The sequence below is a fragment of the Ahaetulla prasina genome, chromosome 8 (assembly GCF_028640845.1).
Source record: "Ahaetulla prasina isolate Xishuangbanna chromosome 8, ASM2864084v1, whole genome shotgun sequence".
Classification (NCBI taxonomy): Eukaryota; Metazoa; Chordata; class Lepidosauria; order Squamata; family Colubridae; genus Ahaetulla; species Ahaetulla prasina.
Genome location: NC_080546.1, coordinates 35,527,311 through 35,546,293, shown reverse-complemented (window position 1 = coordinate 35,546,293; position 18,983 = coordinate 35,527,311). Strand labels below are relative to the sequence as shown.

Sequence of the window (18,983 nt, the reverse complement as noted above, 5' to 3'; positions counted from 1 at the left end):
GGGAAGAGGTTTATAAGTTAGGAAGGTTTTTTTAATTCACTTTAATTTTAGTGCCATACAAGTAGTTCATACATGCAGAACAGTGAGAAATTCAGGAGAGGTTAAATAAAGTATTTCTTTAGTGATATAGTAAACTCTGGAATTGATTGCTGCAAGTTGTGCCAGTGAACATCACTTTAATTTTTTTTTTAAAGAAAACAAAGCTGACAATGAATACATGTCATGATAATTGTAAGTTAACTCTTGTACCAGATACAGAATGTCTTTCAGAAGCTGCCAAAAATATTGGTACCCTTTTTAGTCCCAAATTTGTTGTGGAGTAAGGTGAAAATGAACCAAAGACATGGCATCTGCCGTTCTTTATTCCAGTCAATAAGGCTTTTATTGGAAAAAACCCTGCTTTTACCCAATAGATTTTTCTAATTTTAAGGCAATCCCCGTTCCTTACCAAGTACAATTTAAGATGCTGCTGTTAACCTCAAAAGTCCTAAGTAACTGAAGATGTGATTATCTGAGAAGCCCTTCTGAAAATATTCTTGTAAGCTCAGAGTTGAAATGGGGGGTCCTTGGTGCTGTCTGAGCTTGCTTGTTTTCTTGCAGGTGTTTCATTACCCTAATTAGGTAACATCATCAGAGCTAGAAGCTTGGCTAGTAGGCCCATGAAAAAGGGGCCTTCTGAGTGGATCCAGGCTATGGAATGTAGAAACTATACAATGTTCAGGAGGCTCCAAAGCCATTATATCTGGGAGGACTGGGAGTTATCATCCAGGCAAAATGAGATATAATAAACAAATGGCTGAATCAGAAACGGAGCACAAGATAATAAGCCAAAGTAGCACAATGAAATAAACAGTGGGCTTATCAACATTTCATCTTAGAGAGGCAGTGCAAATTTAATGTACCAGCAAATTCTCCTATCCCTGTATTGTCATGCCCGACCTTGCTCCAGACACATTTATGCCTTGCAAAGCTGCTGTTAAAAGCATATATCCCTGATGGGGGAAAAGTGGTAATCTAAGCGAAACACTATACATGATGCTGAAAAATGAAAAAGCTGTTAAGCAGAGTTACTCAGATGTAATGCCACTTACTTTACATTTATCTCCAACTGAATACTGCATGCCAGCAGCAATAGAAAAATCTTGTTTTTGCTGATCTGCAAGCACAAAAAGAAAATGCATTATACTATACTCTTAGGTGAGCACAAAGAAAATGCTCCGCTTCCTCTGCCTTTCTTCCCAGAGTAAATTAGAGATCCTTACCTATTTTTGACTGCCGCCAAACTTCGTATTCAACATTTTGGTAAACTGATGGATTAAGGGAACGAAGAACTTTTCCAGGCAAGCTTGTAACATTGTGAGATTTCCCATGTTTGCGAAGCTATTGTGCAAAAGGATAAAGAATACTTAGAAAAACAAGTGAACAATTCTATACAGGATATAAAAAGAATCTGAAGCAAATTCAAGCAATAGCATATCGATTATAAAATCAAAACCTTAAACATACATACAAAATAAGAACATCTTCACGTAAAAATTTCTAAGTATTATTCATAATTATTATGAATTATTGTTAAAAATGCAATATCAATTATTGTTAAAAATGCAATAACCCAATATTTATGACTTGATAAGCATGTAATGCAAAGCTTATCAACTGCATAACTCACAAAACATCACTGATTAACAACTTCAGTATTTTCTTTTCCGATTATATAAGTTAATTTTTTCCTCTGAAAGGCATATAAAGAAAAATTTGCATGCCACAAATGCTCAAAGCAATTTGCAGCATCATCCTTTATGTGTTGATTCAGAAGTTCCATCATATTGAATGTCTTCTTCACTGTAATAGGAGTTTGTTGGGAAATCCAGCCTTAAAACATAATTATGGGCTTCATTCTCATTAATTTCAAAGGGGTTAAATTTCTCTTGCCTTCCCTTTAATCTGCTGTTTCTACCATTTTATAGATTCGTACAGGGGTCTTCAAACTTGGTAGCTTTAAGACCTGTGGAATTCTCCAGCCAGCTATGCTGTCCACTTGTGAAATCCACAAGTCTTAAAGCTGCCAAGTTTGAAGACTTCTGGATTAGTACAACCTTTTAAAGTTAAGTTTAACTCTTTAAATCTTTCACATTAATAGCATCAGCTGCAGTGTATTACAATTAGTCCTCACTTAATGATGGACACAACTTCTGTCAATGTTCCCCATGATCATGGGATGCAGCAAAGATTGGAGATCCAGGCTAATTGCTAAGCATCCAGATCATGATTATCTGATCACAGGGGCTCTGCAAGAATTGGAACTTTTAAAGACCAGTTATAAGTACCGCTTATTTCACACTGTCATAAGTTTGGACAGTCACTGAATGAGTGGTTATTAAATGAGGACCATTTGTATATTCTTGTTCTGATGCCTTCCTATATTCACAAATTTATACTTCTTTAACTACTTTCCAAATAAAAAATTCTGAGATGTTTTTATATTAATAGCAGATCTATCCTGTGATAGACTCTGAATTGTATACTGCTCTTTATCATTTCTCTATGGAAGATTGTTTTCAGATATTGGCTTTTAAAAATACTCCATTTTTTTTCTCTCTCCAGCACCGAATATTTTATATATAAATACTGAAAAAAAAGGAATTTTTACTATCTGGTTTCCTTTTTAAAAAAATAAAATTTGTTCTATATCTTGTTAAGATGGATCGACCTCCCAAAGGAGGTAGATCTTTCCTAAGTCACACACAACACTGTATGACCAGAAGATGAAACTACAGAATTTATTTTATTTTGTTTTTACTTGCCAGTAAGGCTCATGGGCTCTGGGGTACTAGTGCTATCTCTCATCTACTAAAGATATTAAGAGTATACCAAGTAAATTATTCTAGAAGATAGGTAGTAGCAATTGTGATTCCAAGTTACAGTGGATTGCAAAAATTCAAGAAGTTAATAAGATCACCCACAGTCATACTATATAAGAGGATCAGCCATAGACATTGAATAAATAAGTAAACAGACTGAAATAAAATACCTTCTTATTGTTTGTATAACTTTTTACAGCCTCTTCACTTCTGGACAAAGGAAAAGATATACAACAGAAACATTTCAAAATCAAGTAAGAACTCTGCTTTCAGTTTAAACAATCATTATTGGTGTTTACTCTTATGAAAGAAGTAAACTCTGAGCAGCATAGGGATACAGTGCATTTCACTCTGAGCAGCTTCAATAGAATGATATTCTATGAAGCCAGTACTAATCCACTGTGACTATAATAAACATATACACAACGAGTTGAATATTAACCTTAAAAATTGTTATGGACAGGGACAACAAAGGAAACCTATACATCTCAATGGTTTATCTTAGCAGTTCATATATAGCCCCCATCCCATTCATATATGGCCCCCCATCCCCCACTCCACTGGCCATCTCAAGTGTTGCTGGTTTAGTGGTAAAATTCAACAATTATTTATTTTATCACATTTTTGTAGTCTAAAAGTGACTATGTGGCATATTAATAATATATATTATATAAATCATTTAAAAACACAATTTAAATTAAAATAAAAAACAAGTCAAAGACAAAATGGCAGCAAATCATATAGAGAATGCCTTGGTTAATTATTATATAATCACCCTCCACTCTATCACTCCAAGTTCATGTTTTGAGGGCCTTCAAAAAGGCCAACAGGGTTGGAGTCAGCCTCAATCTCAGGGGGATGAGAATTTTTAACCCTATCCAGCTCACAAGTTGTAATGCCTTTCTGTATTAACTCTGACACCAAAAGGAGATATACTGGAAATTTAAAAAAAACAGGCAAAAATCTCTCGTAATCTTCCTAATCTGCAATCTTTATGACCTCTGAGAGTTGCATATTCAACACATTTGAAATTCCAACACATTTGAAACATAGCAAGTGAAAGAAAGCTAGCTATAAGTCTAGCTTTAAGATCATATCCTATGCATGTGTTAACTGGGCAACTAAGGCCTATGGTGTCAGTAAAAATAAAAAGCAATTGATTAGCTTGTAGTTCAGCATGTTCAATAGCACCCTGTTTTAAAATGGAGCAGCAACCTATTTCTTATTTGTAAACTATTAAAATTCTGGCCATACTAAACATCACTGGGGAAGAGCTTAACTATCAATTCAAATCCCCTCTACAATACTATTGATGGGAAACATCAGAGCTCCTGCCTCACCCTCTGAGCCAAGGACACAAATTCTAATTTCATTTTTAATATAAAGTTGAGAGTGGGTATTTTGCACCAATAACTGGGTTTTCAAATCAAATCATATTTGTTGCTAAAATAATGCAAAATCAAATTATATGTTTAATATGTATATGATCTTACATATGCTTTCTACATATTGCAAATCTATCAAGTTGTCAAGAACTATGGTTTATGGAGACACACAGGCTGGCTAAAAGAATGATATAAGATTGTATCCTTCGTTGAGTGAAACAAGGCCCTAAAGAACCATACAAAGCACAAGTATTATAAGAAGGGAGAATTAATACCTATACCTATACCTCATCTCTTCCTTTGACCAAAATTGATTTTTGTAACAATTTAGTCATATTATTTAGCTATTTTATATACAATGGTCTTCCTCAATTTGACACTTTACAAATATCTTTCAGGTGAAATTCCCATTAATACTCAGTAAATGTGATAACGCGTGTAGTTTTGAGGAAAACATACTATTTCCTCATACTGTTTCACTTCTGTACTTTATTCTCTCTATAACTGTAGAATAAATTGTATCTGTCCTACCATCTTAACCTTTAAACATGCAGGCTTACTTACTCTAGATCTTCATGCTCTGAACCAGATTCTTCGCTGTTTCTTCTGCCATTCTTAATCAAATCATCATGGCTCAGTTCTTCTAAGACTTTATTCACATCAATGTCAAATACTTTTTCATATAGTAATTCATACAGAATAGCTAATTAAGACACAAAACAAATACCAATAGGCATTTATCGCAAATGTACTTTAGTTATATTAAAATAAAAAAGCTCTAAAAAGGACTGATGACAAAATTGAGGACATTTTAAAGTTAGGCAGCAAGTATAATTTTCCAGAGGTTAAGCAGTCAGCACCCTTCAAAAAGTATTGCAGCAGTGATTTGGGGCAGTCGCTAGACATACACATATATTCTGTTAAGAAATCCACAACTACATTTGTATAGCATTTAATTTAATAAGGAAAATTTATTCTTATTTTGATGTACAGTGCATGTTACCTTTCTGTCCATAAGATACGAGGGTGTTAATAATTTAAAATAAAATGTAAATAATTAAAAACAAAATAAAAATATTTAATATTATTATTTGGGCAATCAAATATTTTACTTTACTGTAATTGTTTGTATTTTATTTTAGATTATCAACTCCCTTGATTGATTTATGGCAGGGGTGTCAAACTCAAGGCCTGGGGGCCAGATCCGGCCCGCGGGGCCACCCTGGAAACAGTGAAAGACTGGCCCACAGTATCTCTGCCAGTGTAAACAGAGCTTGGGAGGGCCACTGGCGGCACACCCGAGCTTCGTTTTTGCTGACGGAGGGTTGCAGGAGGCTATCGCAGCAGAAAACAGAGCTTGGGAGCCCGTTTTCGTTGGCAGAGCACTTGGGCCACCATAAGCGCCCCCAACACGAGTGACGTTGAGCACTTACCCTGGCCCTTACGGTCAAACACAACCCTGATGCGTCCCTCAGTGAAATCGAGTTTGACACCCCTGATTTATGGGAATGCTGCAAGGAAGTAGAATTGAAAATGAAGAGGTAGATTTATCCTTTCCTAAAAAGGTAAACAGGAGACGGCTAATTACTAACTGCAATTCCCTAAGAAACACACTCTATACCACTGAGAATAATGCTTTGTATAGGTTAGCACAAACATTAGCTTCAATTACTCTGATAAACTTCAGCCTATATTCAGGACTTTTCATTTCCAAGCAGGCAAAGTAATTTACAGTTGCAGCAACAGATTTGAGACCCGGGGTATCAGATCAAATACTCAAAATATGAGTTTCATATCGCGTTCATATAAAGCACTTCCACAGGTTTCAATTTCCATTTAACCTGTCATACAGCATTTCCAGGAGCACTTTTTGAAGGATCTAGTATTCAAGATGATGAAGAACTGGAATTCTCCAGACAATTTTTTGGCACCCAACTTATATCCCATGTCTAAGGAGATTCTCAGTCATTTAGGTTATGGGTGTTCCAAAGGTGCTTTTTCAAGAGGCACCTGGACTTTCTGGTTTTTGAAAAAGCACCTTTGGGATCTAAGGGTGATTTTATTTTTTTGCTGTTCTACCATTACTTACAATCAATTTTACAACATCCACTTGCAAATATTCATGTATATAAAGCAAAAAATCAAACGCCACATTCATTTTTACACTACATCCATTTTAGGTATGGTACACACACATACACATTTTATTAATAGCTGCGTTTAAACATTTTAAACTACAATTCCAACTATAATATAATTTAGGACACGCAACTCAAATGCAGGAACTCATCTTAATACATTTTATGGATACCTACCACAAGGGCTACTGGTGCACCCAATTCACTTGTTTTTCATCATTTGTTATGTTACTTTACAAAAAATATATATTTTTTTTGTTAATTTTATTTGCCGCCTATCTCACTGTGGGGGCTACACTAGACAGCCTACAACAATAAAAATGGAGAAATGAAAAGAAGTGTAAACATAACAGTAGCAAAATAATGGAACAGTGGAACCTTGGAGGGTTCCAGACGGTGGGGGCTACAGCAGTGAAGGTACTTCTGTACTCCAGTAGTAGGAGTTATTTGACCGACGTCAAAGATCTGCAGTAGGCCCTCTCTGCCCTCATTTATTTTGGTTACATTTTTGCCTATTAAAACAGCTACACAACATATAGTAGAAACATATAACTGTGTGAGGGATTCTATCTGATCCCACACTAGAATAGAACAGAACAGAACAGAACGTAATAGAATAGAATTCTTTATTGGCCAAGTGGGATTGGACACAGAAGGAATTTGTCTTGGCGCTTGTGCTCTCAGTGTACATAGAAAGACAAGATGCATTCATCAAGAATCATAGGTACAACACTTAATGATAGTCATAGGGTACAAATAAGCAATCAAATCATATTAGTAAATCAGTCATAAGTGGGAGGAGATGGGTGATAGGAACGATGACAAGATTAATAGTAGTGTAGACTTAGTAAATAGTTTGACAGTGTTGAGGGAATTATTTATTTAGCAGCGTGATCACATTTCAAAGTTGATATATCACATTAATACTTACACTGACAAAGAGCAGCCTTGATTGTGTGGTCTATAGGATAGACAATATCATAGTGATTGCCATTTGAAAAACACAGCAATATCTAAAAAGGAGCACAACAATATTTAAGATATAGTTAACAAATTTACATACTGATAATGAAAGACTAGCACAATATTCCTACATCACTTCTGCAAAAACCTCACAATTCTCCAAGTTATAAGAGTAGCAAGATCTATTACAGTTGGATTCATCTTACCTTGTCGGGAAAGCCATTTTCAGTTATGTAAGAAGGAGTGCAGTTTGGTTCCCGATATATTATAAAATCTTTTCTAGAAAACATATAAAGAGAAAAACCATCTATAAATCACAAGTTTTATTATGAAATGGATAATAAAGATAGAATATCTTGACAGAAAATGTGCATAAGTCTTTGTTTAATGAGTTTATGTAATTCAGGAAAAATATCTTGTGAATTCTGCAATGGCAACACATAAGTATTAACTGCAAGGCTCATGTCAAGCAGCAGGAATTGGTAATGACCATTAGATGAACAGGACTCCTTAACACAATGGTTCTCAACCTTTATAGTGCTGCGACCCCTTTAATACAATTCCCCACGATGTGGCGACCCCTTTAATACAATTCCCCACAAAGTGGCGACCCCAACCGTAAAATTATTTTTGTTTTGAATTTATCGCGCCTGAAGCCGTATTGGCTAGCGATCTGAACTGCTTGCGATTGCCTGTACGACGGAGGCGTTAAAGCAGAGACTCCTCCCCTATTAAGTTTATTGCGCCTGAAGCCAGATTAGAGTGTTGCAGCTAGCTTGAGAGGGAAACATCAGAGCAAAGATTTCTCTCTTTTTTAATTCATCGCGCCTGAGGCCGAATTCGGCTAGCGATTTGAAGAGCCTGCAGCTGGCTTGTGGAGTCAACCATTGGAGCGCGATTCTTCAACTCGCAAGTATACTTCCCATATTTCCGATGGTCTTAGGTGACCCCTGGCAAATCGTCATTCGACCCCCAACGGGGTCCCGACCCACAGGTTGAGAACCACTGCCTTAACAGAACCTGATATTCTTTCCACTCCTCACTCAGTACCAGTTTCCCCCATATCTGCTTCTAATACTTCCATGTCTGTTTTAAAATTGTCAATTAAGGGCCAGAAGATAAATAAGGTTCCTTGGATCTTTAGCAGTAATACCCCTGCTAAGTTTATTCTGCAAACTTCCCCAAAAGATCTAGTAAATGTGATGATCAACCCTCAAGAAGCCATGAACAAGCCCAGCAACACTAATCACACCCAATACCCTATTTTTTCCCATGCTTGCTATGCCTTAAATTCCCTGATTTCTTCCTTATACGTAAGGTTACAATATATAGGTAGTCCTCAATTTACCACAACTGAGCCCAAAATTTCTGTTGCTAAGTGAAACATTTGTTGAGCTCTGCCCCATTTTACGACTTTTCTTGCCAGTGGTTAAGTGAATCACTGCGCTTGGTAAATCAGTAACATGGTTGTTAAGTGAAACTGGTTTCCCCATTGACTTTGCTTGTCAGACATTCGCAAAAAGGATCCCTTGACAATGCAACCTTCATAAATATGAGTCAGCTGCCAAGCATCTAAATTTTGATCATGTGACCATGGGGATGTGACAATGGTCATAAGTGTGAAAAACGGTCATAAGTCACTTTTTTCCAATGATGTAACTTTGAATGGTCACTAAATGAGCTGTTGTACGTCAAGGACTACCTATAATGCGTTATACATTATATGCCACTTTGGTTTCTTACTTGAACATAAGAGAAAGGGCACTTATTTCAACTTGTCCAACCCATTCCTGTAGTAAAAAGAGAAAAAATATTGTAAGTAACATGTAAATAACCAGTGAAATTCCCAAAGGATATTTAACAACCCTTAAATCATTAGCAAGCAGCAATACTTAATACTTTGGTTTAACCTTTCTCAATTACAAATTATAGGAGATATGACCCAAATTGTAATATAACATATCTCAATGACTCCAGATTGGGAAAAATTTACTTAATAAAGCCTCAATGAATGTGCATTTCTTACAACTCACCAATATTAAAGTTTTTGTAATTCCATATAAGTTTTCATGAATTTTTAATTCATTTAAAATCAATTCTTTCCATTTTTAGCATATGCTCTTTATTCTTCCTGAAGCCCGGCTGCCTGGTATACAAAATATCCTGTCCCAAAAGTCTTGATCCATAACCTTATAACCTTATTAAATCGTTCAATTCCTGCATGCTTCACTTACACAGGCAGAAATGTATCCTAACTGTCTCTAGTTTTGCTCTCCTTTATAGTGAAGGCCCTATCTAACAATACAACTCAAGAACAGAACAGACTGTCTCTAAGCAATTTAACCAGAGAAAATAATCCCTGACTTCAAATACCAAATACTACCTTTTTATGTTAAACAACAGTGAAAACTCCACAATAAGGCTTAATGCATAACGCAAAATATTAAAAGCATTGGCCTTGTCTCCACCGCCAATGATGCTGCAGTTCAAATATGGGAAGGATCAACTGCATTCTTATCCTTGCCCAATAAGTAGAAAGAACTCAAGAGGTCATCAATAGAAAGAGCAAGAGGCAAGATACAAAAATGCCAAAACAGATATGCATTAAATATGCCCCCTCATAGCCTGGCACTGGAGATTTATTACATTAATTTGAAAAACAGTATTCCAGACAGCATAATAGCATATTTTGTTCCAGCACTAATGCCTTCTATTCTCCTGGCTTATCATTTTATTTGAGGATCCAACAGAAAAAAATTATCCTACCATTACCTCAAGGGAGAAGCTCGAAAAGTAATAACTGAATTTCAATCATTCCAATTACCATGAACACCAGAGCCAGATTAATACGCTCCCTAAGTGAGTATAGTAAGTGGACTACCATGTTCCTATTTTAAATTTACAGAAGCAGATAAAAACTTCCCTACAAGTTTTATTCCTCCAATCCCCAATTCTACCTGCAAAACTAGGTGGAGAAGAATAGGAATAGGAATAGGAATAGGAATAGGAATAGGAATAGGAATTGGAATAGAATAGAATATTATTGGCCAAGTGTGACACACAAGGAATTTGTCTTGGTGCATATACTCTCAGTGTACATAAAAGAAAAGATACATTCATCAAGAATCATAAGGTACAATACTTGATGATAGTCATACGGTACAAATAAGCAATCAGGAAACGATCAATATCAATATAAATCATAAGGATACAAGCAACAAAGTTACACTCATACAGTCATAAGTGAAAGCAGATTTAGTAAATAGTTTGACAGTGTTGAGGGAAGTATTTGTTTAGCAGAGTGATGGCATTCAGGAAAAAACTGTTCTTGTGTCTAGTTGTTCTGGTCCAGTGCTCTATAGTGTCATTTTGAGAGTAGGAGTTGAAACTGTTTATGTCCAGGGTGTGAGCGGTCTGTAAATATTTTCACAGCCCTCTGAAGCTATGGGTTGTTCAATAGGTTGCATAAACAAATTACATAGTGAGATACTTTAATGTTTCTACCACAACACATATTAAGGCTTGTGATTCTACACTCAATCCTCAAAGATCTCCTGCAATCCCCTCCTGCCATCCTCAGATTAGAGGAAAAGCTATGAGAGAACTGCCACCCAGGACACCCACCGAGTGCCTCTGTTCTCCTGATATATGGGGACCTAGTAAGTGATCTCTGGCCACCCATGTCAGACAGACAAAATCTATATAGGAAATATGGTCTTGTTAGATACCCAAGAATTATTTAGTCAGGAGTTTTATCCTGATAATAGATTCCTAAACTAATTACTTTCATCTGTTATTATTTTTAATTTTCCAGCAAAAAAAAAAGTTTATTCATTCAGGCATTTTAAGTTTCTGACAAGAAAAAAGATATGGCAAGACTCATTTTACTGCTTAAGGAACATGGTTTTGGTGACATGGTTCCTTAAGTTTTCATACGCACTCTTTATTATTTTTGGGTATCGTGTGAAGTTTGTCTTTCTTTTGGTTTATGCAAGCTATAATAAACTAATGGCTATAAACAAATCTTTCTTTGCAGGAAATGTACATGTTCTGTGCAATTTCAAATCCCCCCTCAAACACTTGAAGTAGTCCTTGATTTATAAGAATTCATTTAGTGATTGACATTACAATGGCACTGAAAAAAGTTACCTTTGACCATTTTTCACATTGATAGTTGCAGCATTCCTATGGTCACATGATCAAAATTCAGACGTTTGGCAACTGACTCATATTTATATGAGTCATATATATAAATATGAATCAGTTGCCAAGCATCTGAATTGTCATCATGTGACCACAGGAATGCTGTAACTGTCAATGTGAAAAATGGTCATAAGTCACTTTTGCAGTGCGCTGGGGTCATGTGATCACCTTTTGCAAACTTCTGACAAGCCAGATTCACTTAACAACCATTGTTACTAATTTAACAACTGCGGTGATTCACTTAACAATTGTGGCAAGAAAGGTAATAAAATGGGGCAACATTCATTTAACTGTCTTGCTTAGCAACAGAAATTTTGGGCTCAGTTGTGGCTGTAAGTTGAGGACTACCGGTAGTCACCCATACATTTTACTTTTTTAATCATTCTTTGAAAAACTGTTACATGTAATATCCAAAGAAAGTTCATTTGCGAGATTCAGTCCTTAAGGGAATGAGATAAGCCAAATATATATGCGGTTAATTTGATAGTACATACCTGTGGATTTTCCAGACGCTTCAGATATTCCTCAAATGACCCCTCTATAAACTGTAGAGAATGAACATGAAGAAGTATGAATAGCACTGTGATGAAACATCCAATTTTTTCTCCTAAGTTAAGATAACAAGGCTCACTTCTGTAAAAAGATTTGATCAAGGATTTTTACTTTTAATCTTCAAATTGTGAAGACTTACGGTTTACTTATAAGTAAAACTCCAGAAATTATATACTTCTGACTAGCATCTAGGAATGCACCAGGTCATATATTAACTTCCTTTCCATAATTGCAGGTTGGTAACTCAGTGGGAGACAATGGGATATTGTGGAAAAGCTCCAGCCTGTTTACAAACTTAGTAATTTTCAGATGTAAATGAACTTCAAATCCCAGAATTCACTATGGCTAAGAATTCTATGAGATGAGGCTGTATATCTTAAAGTTCTCACTGTTGTTAAATGCTTCACTACAGAAATTTCAAAATTTTGAAATAATGCATGTATCTCGGATGTATCCACTTCTCATATTTCCATATGCTAACCAAAATAAATACTTCTATGATATTAACCACATTTCAAGAGATATATATTGTTTAACTATATTGTTAGAACATAATGTTAGCCACTTCTACACCCAAAGCATTCTTAAAAACCTAATGAGTCCCAGAAGGTATCCAGCTTCATAAAAGGTAAACTAATGGTTGATGAAAACCTTAATTACTCTGGTACCCACCAAATGTTTTGGGCTAGAATTTTCACATATCAAAAACAGCACTGCCACTAGGCATTCTAAGTGGGAATTGTGGAAGTTGAAATTAACCATAGCTGAAAGTACAAAATTAAATGGACTTGGGAGGATGTATACAGCATGTAAGATATAGTTTTACTGAACTGTCTGATATTGATGTGGCACATATCATATTGAACTGGGTTTCACCTATCATAGTTAAATAAACCATTGTTAAGTGACAAGTAGTTGAATTTACCTACATACTAAACCATACAATGTGGTTTAGCAACTACAGTATGATAAATTTAAAAAAAGCAAACCAGACCATGGATTTTTCATGGTTATGACAGATTTTATGCCCAGAGTTAGTTTCTTCCCATAAAGCAAAACAAAAAAATTGATCATCATCATGTGCTAATAAACTTGTATGGTTTATTTAGTATATTTATATTTTGTCTTCTGTTCATTATAAATCACATTTGATACAAGGAATAATCAAGAAGTGGTCTATTCAGGCACTACCTATAGATCCTCTTATCTGGAATAAAATGCATAAGAAAACTGACCATGCTTTTTCTCAGAACATAATGGTAAAAAAGGAGATGTGCTTAAAAGGTTCAGAATGGCTTTAATAGTTATCCATAATATAATAATGTTTTTACCGCTTCAAATTTCTCTCTGTTTTTCCACAGATAGTTTATACAGGCCATCCTAACATCAAGATGCTGAGACTGCGAGTGGAAAACCTGGAAAAAAGTTATTTAAAAAAGAAAGTTCCAAGTTTATATATATTTATTTACAATTTAAAATCTAAAAGTTGTGAAAGTTAAAAGTTGTTAAATTAGAGCTAGAATTCAGCTTTAATTTATAAATTAAATTGTTCCTGCCAATTTCAAAATAAGCTTTCAAAAATGATTATTTAAAATAACATATCTAGAAGAAACCATCTGGGTTCAATCTATATTTTGGAAACAATTATGTTTTTTTATTTCAACAATATTTAGTTGTTTTATTTATCTAGGAAATTAAAAAATAAAATTCTCTTATTCTTCAGAACTGAGACTGTTTTCAAGGTTAGCAATGGTTATGTTTGTAATGAAACTAAGTAAAAGACGTAATTCAAAGAAATTATGGACCCACCTTAAATCTGTTATCATTCCATGCAACTAGTCATAGAAATATCTAGACATAGATGCAGTACATATTAAATAAACTTTAGCACTTTTCAGATGAATATATTACAGGATTATTAAAATACAAAGCGTACAGCAATGTAAAATCTTAAGAAACTAATATCTGAAATTTTAAAGTTCAAGGATCAGATGAGGATGACTCTTAAAAGCTACTTATTCTTTACAGAATAGAGAGCATGTTGATACGTTTTGCCTGAATAATGAATCTATGAACCAGTATTGAGACAGATTGGCTTTGTGTGTATTTTCAAAGCTGCAGGACATTGTTTTATCATGCAAAGTCCTAATGAAACCCGTCAATTACAATAATGGGACAGGTTTGTTTACTGTTAGTTGCTTTTTTGAACATACTGTCTGATTAAGAGTTTTGAAGAGCTTCAATTTAGATACTCTTTAAGGTCCTGAAAAAACTTGTGAATGTGGATTTTTCTGGCAGGTCAACTTTTGTATTAATTAGATTTTATAACCATTTATACAGGTAGTCCTCAATGTACAAACTATAACTGGGACCAGAATTTCCGTTGTTCAGCATGATAGTAAGATAGTAAGTGTCAATTTTATGACCTCCCCCCACAAGGCTAATCACTGCAGCTGTTAAATGAATTATGCACTCATTTAAGGAAATTGGGTTTCCCACATGTTTTGCTTGTTAGAAGCTGGCTAGGAAGGTTGCAAATGGCAATTACACGACCCTGGGATGTTGCAACAATTGTAAATACATGTTGGCAAGTCACATGATCCCATGGATGTGGAGACGCTACAATGTTCATAAGTGCAAAAACCAGTTGTAAGTTACTTTTTTTAGTGCCAGTGTAATTTCAAAAAGTTGCTAAATGAATGGTTAAGAGTTGAGGGCTACCTGTATACAAATACTGATCAAATTATTTTACACTCATCTGGAATGCAGCTATTTCCAAAGAATTAGCTATGTTGGCCTATTATAGAAAAATTAGAACCTGTGGCATCAAGGAGCTGGCTGAGTTCAGAGTCTTCATCCTTTTAATTGAACCATGGTTTATTCAATCCAATTTTTTGGATTCTCAAAATACATTGAACCATAAGCTAGTAGTAACATCAGCTATACTCACATAAAATTTAGTATAATCTGATTGGCTAAATCACAGATGTCAAACTCATTGCATCACGTTGCTGTCAAGTGATGTTTTTTCCGTTCGTGGCGCTGGGGTGGGTGTCACCTGCACATGATGCATCTGGCCCGTGGGCTGCCAGTTTGACACCTCTGGGCTAGATTGTGGCTTTTTTTTTTTTTATTTATATCCCGCCCTTCTCGAAGACTCAGGGCGGCTTACACTATGTCAAGCAATAGTCTTCATCCATTTGTATATTATATACAAAGTCAACATATTGCCCCCAACAATCTGGGTCCTCATTTTACCTACCTTATAAAGGATGGAAGGCTGAGTCTACCTTGGGCCTGGTGGGACTTGAACCTGCAGTAATTGCAAGCAGCTGCTGTTAATAACAGACTGCATTAGTCTGTTGAACCACCAGAGGCTTAGTGTTGGGTTAACCCTTAGAAATATTTCTTTTATTGACATTTGAGGAGGATCCAGAACTAGCTGACCCAATCTATTGCAGGCAATATAATAACAGACAATATAATGATGTTCACTTATTTGGGAGTACAACGCCTATAACTTCTATTCACTGACCCTGTGCTGGCTTTACAGAGTTGGAATTCAAAGCAACTGGAGGAAACACAGTTGCTTATCTCATAAATTCCACAAAGGACACGCAAGTCAAACCAAGGACTTCCTGATGAATATTAACTTTTTCTTGGGAACCATCCTTAAGTATGTCAGACCTGATAATTCCTCTCTGATCATCAAGTACCACTTTCATATCAGAATCCAATGTTATGTGGGTGAAAGTGAAAGTATATCAATATTCTGGGAAGCTTTCCATTCCTGCCTTTTTTTAAAGTGCCTAGTCATTAGGGCTAAAGGAAGCTAGCCTAAATTAAAGCAGCCCTTGGGGCATCCATTTATTCAAAAGGCCAGACATCCTGCAGGCTGCATTTAAATGCCAGTTGGGACACACAAATACTCTGCAAGTCTGCTGAACCAAAGGAAAAACAAAGCCAATCAGCTTCAATGAGTTTTGTATTTTAATAGCAAAGATTGAAAGCTTTGGATCCCTTGCATTTTTTTTTCTTGTTTTGCACCGTGCTTATCATTCACACCATATGTATGCCCGGTGAAATTAAGACTTAAATGGGCCAGAGTGCAAAATGTAAAAATAATCTCTTCTCCTCCATTTTTTTCTGTGCCAACAAAATGAATCACTTTTTAAAAAAACAACAACCAGGAAACAGAAACTTAACGCCAAAATAACTTTCTGGATGCAAAAGCAAGTCTCCCTAGATAGAAACTAGGATGAGGGACGATCTGGAGTCGCTGCAATAAGGAGGGCCTGGAGAATGAGTTCCCATCCCGAATTTTCTTTCCCGGGTGGATTTTTTTCTCGCCATAAAAGCGGCGACACCCTAACTGCTCCCTTTTCACCCTGGAGGGAGCCCAAAGCTAGAAGCAGAAAACTTCCTTAGTAGCCGTCTCCAGCATGGCTGCAGTTGGTGATAGTCCACAGCCTGCCCCGCTCAGCCAAAGACCTCCTTCCCGGCTAACGGGAATTTCGATCTGCTGCGGCCTACGGCGAACCAGGATTCGCTTCCTTCCCCCGTCGATTTCCAGCCGTTTCTCCGATTATTTTCCTCCAGCCTCTCGTCTCCGGAGAGTGACGGGACTTGTAGTGTAAAAAGTTGGGAGAGGCGGCCGAGGCGTCCCCCCCACCCCACCCCACCCCACCCCACCCCGGCCCTCTGCTCTGACCCGAGCCGGGGCTGCTTACGGAGGTCCGCACTTTTTACCTGCTCGGCCACCGCTCGGAAGAGGCACGACCCGTCCTTCGCCACTCGCTTGCGGTACAATCCCTGAAATCGCAAGTAGCCGTCCATGGCAGCCTCGGCAGGGCTCTCCACGCCGTTGCCCAGGCGGCTCTGCTCTTCCTTGCTGCCGGTCGCCTCCTCCATGTTTGTTTATTGCTCCAGAAGCGGCCGGGAAGTCCTTTCTCTCCCCCTCCCCACCTTAGTTAGCCCCACATGGTTGAAAAAGAAACCAGATGGCTATATAACACAGGGCGACCAGCATGGAAAGCAACCCGCCGGGAAAAGCTGTCCGAAAGCGAGAGGCGGTTGCCAAGGCGGCAGCGGCGGCTGGAGCAGCGGGAAGCGCCGGGCTCACGTTTGCAGCTCGCATGTGGGACTCTTGCGAGAGGCGCTACTTGAACCAGACACCGCGGCTGACCTGCTATTTTTTTCCCCCCTTTCTTCCCCTTCGGCCTCCTCCGCAGGACACCCGCCGGGCCTCTAACCTCCAGTAACCCCAGCGCGCCCTAACCCTCCCCAAACCAGCTCCCGGCGGCAGCTTCGGCGCGTCCCCGAGCTTCCCACTCGGAAACGAAACATGTGGCGTTTCCACTGAAACTGGCCGCCCTTAAAAAGTTTGTTTTCACTTTCAGAGCCAGACCGGCACTCGGAGGTTTTCTGGGAGTTGTAGTTCGAGTCCAAGCAGGAAGTGGCGGTGGGCGTGAAGGGCGGCCCGACGATCCCGCCCACTTCTTCCCGCCTGGTCTGGTGGGCTTCCTACCGAGAGGGAAGCGGGCTCGGCTGGCGGGAGCTGCTGAGTTGTTTGGTGACCTTGGCGCTTGGCTACCATTACCTTCATCTGATTGGTCAGAAGACGCATCTAAAAAGAGCTCGTTTGCTTGTGTACACACCGCGGAGCCTTACGTATCCTGCGGTTGCCTTCCCATAACATACGCAACCAAGGGTAACTGAACTGTTTAGCTAAAAACCAACCCGAGGGTTCAGTTCAGCGTTTCTCCACCTTGGCTATTTGAAGATATGTGGATTTCAACTCTACGCATCCTCAAGTGACCAAGGTTGACAGACCGTGTATCCAGATACGTAGAAAACACATTTGAATCGTATATTTCGTACACAAAACACATCGTGCATTTCCCCCCCTTCCATTCAGTGGTGTCTGATTCTCGGAGCCTGCTTGACAAATCCCTGTAGTTTTCTTGGCAAGTGTAACAACAAGAGGCTAGTAGTTAAATATTTAAAATTGTAGTTTTCTTAAGGCTAGTTATTTTCTGCTCTTTAAAGCATACATCATAACTCACCTCAGGGTTATCGTGGGGATAAATAGGAAGAAGTAGGTTTGCTACCTTGAGTTGTATATGTAAAAAAAGTATAAAAGCCGAATAAATGCATACTGTATAATAAGTGGTGGTTATATAATGTATAGCCTAACCTAGGCCATGTACTTAAGTCTTTGCTGATTGAAAGTATGCCCAAGTGTGTGTAATGGGGCTTCCCTCAAAATATTTCCTATATAGAAAAATACTGAAGCAAGTAGGACCAAACTATTTAATGTGGTTTCCATATACTTGTGTAGAATTGTTGTCTTTGGGATAGATCCAGTTTCAGAACGTGCATATCGGTAAAAGTGCCAAAGTCTTCATGCAAGCAGTGTCTATGAACAGGACAAGTGGGACTCTGAACACCTATATCCCAAAGAAGCTGCACATTATTCTCAATGTGCTAACACTTTTGCAGTCCTGCCATAGTAAGGAAAAGGTGACATACCTTAATGCTAAACAGAGCTCTGACCCAACACTGAATGTTGTGTAGCTGTGATGATCAAAATCGAAAGATAACAAATAGCATGAATAAAATATTAACTGCTATATTTATTCTAAAACCTTCAAGAGCCTTCCTCTAAGAATATAACTTTTTACATCATATTGTCAAAGTCAGAAAAACCTGTACCCAGTATCTATGTACAAGTTGACATTGCACCCTGCATCACTGTCTATCACCTGGTAAACCCACAGAATCTAGTCTATACGTATTTATTCAGAGAGCGAGTTCCTGAAATAATAACTTACTCTTATGTAAAGGTTAGGGAATGGATCCTTAGCATAATTCCTATCCAT

General features: G+C 37.5%; 1 protein-coding gene across 1 annotated transcript in view; it reads right to left on the bottom strand.

Moving 5' to 3' along the window:
• Positions 1 to 17,654, bottom strand: part of OTUD4 (OTU deubiquitinase 4) — a 35,086-nt gene extending 17,432 nt beyond the window's left edge. Inside the window, exons 1-10 of the mRNA XM_058193555.1 lie at positions 16,852 to 17,654; positions 13,434 to 13,517; positions 12,045 to 12,095; positions 9,091 to 9,137; positions 7,554 to 7,626; positions 7,316 to 7,397; positions 4,811 to 4,949; positions 3,032 to 3,071; positions 1,263 to 1,380; positions 1,092 to 1,156 (exon numbers count right to left, since the gene is read on the bottom strand). Coding sequence (XP_058049538.1) covers positions 1,092 to 1,156; positions 1,263 to 1,380; positions 3,032 to 3,071; positions 4,811 to 4,949; positions 7,316 to 7,397; positions 7,554 to 7,626; positions 9,091 to 9,137; positions 12,045 to 12,095; positions 13,434 to 13,517; positions 16,852 to 17,013 — 861 coding nt within the window. The 5' untranslated portion in view covers positions 17,014 to 17,654. The remainder of the gene's footprint in view (positions 1 to 1,091; positions 1,157 to 1,262; positions 1,381 to 3,031; positions 3,072 to 4,810; positions 4,950 to 7,315; positions 7,398 to 7,553; positions 7,627 to 9,090; positions 9,138 to 12,044; positions 12,096 to 13,433; positions 13,518 to 16,851) is intronic.
• Between the last annotated feature and the right edge of the window lie 1,329 nt (positions 17,655 to 18,983).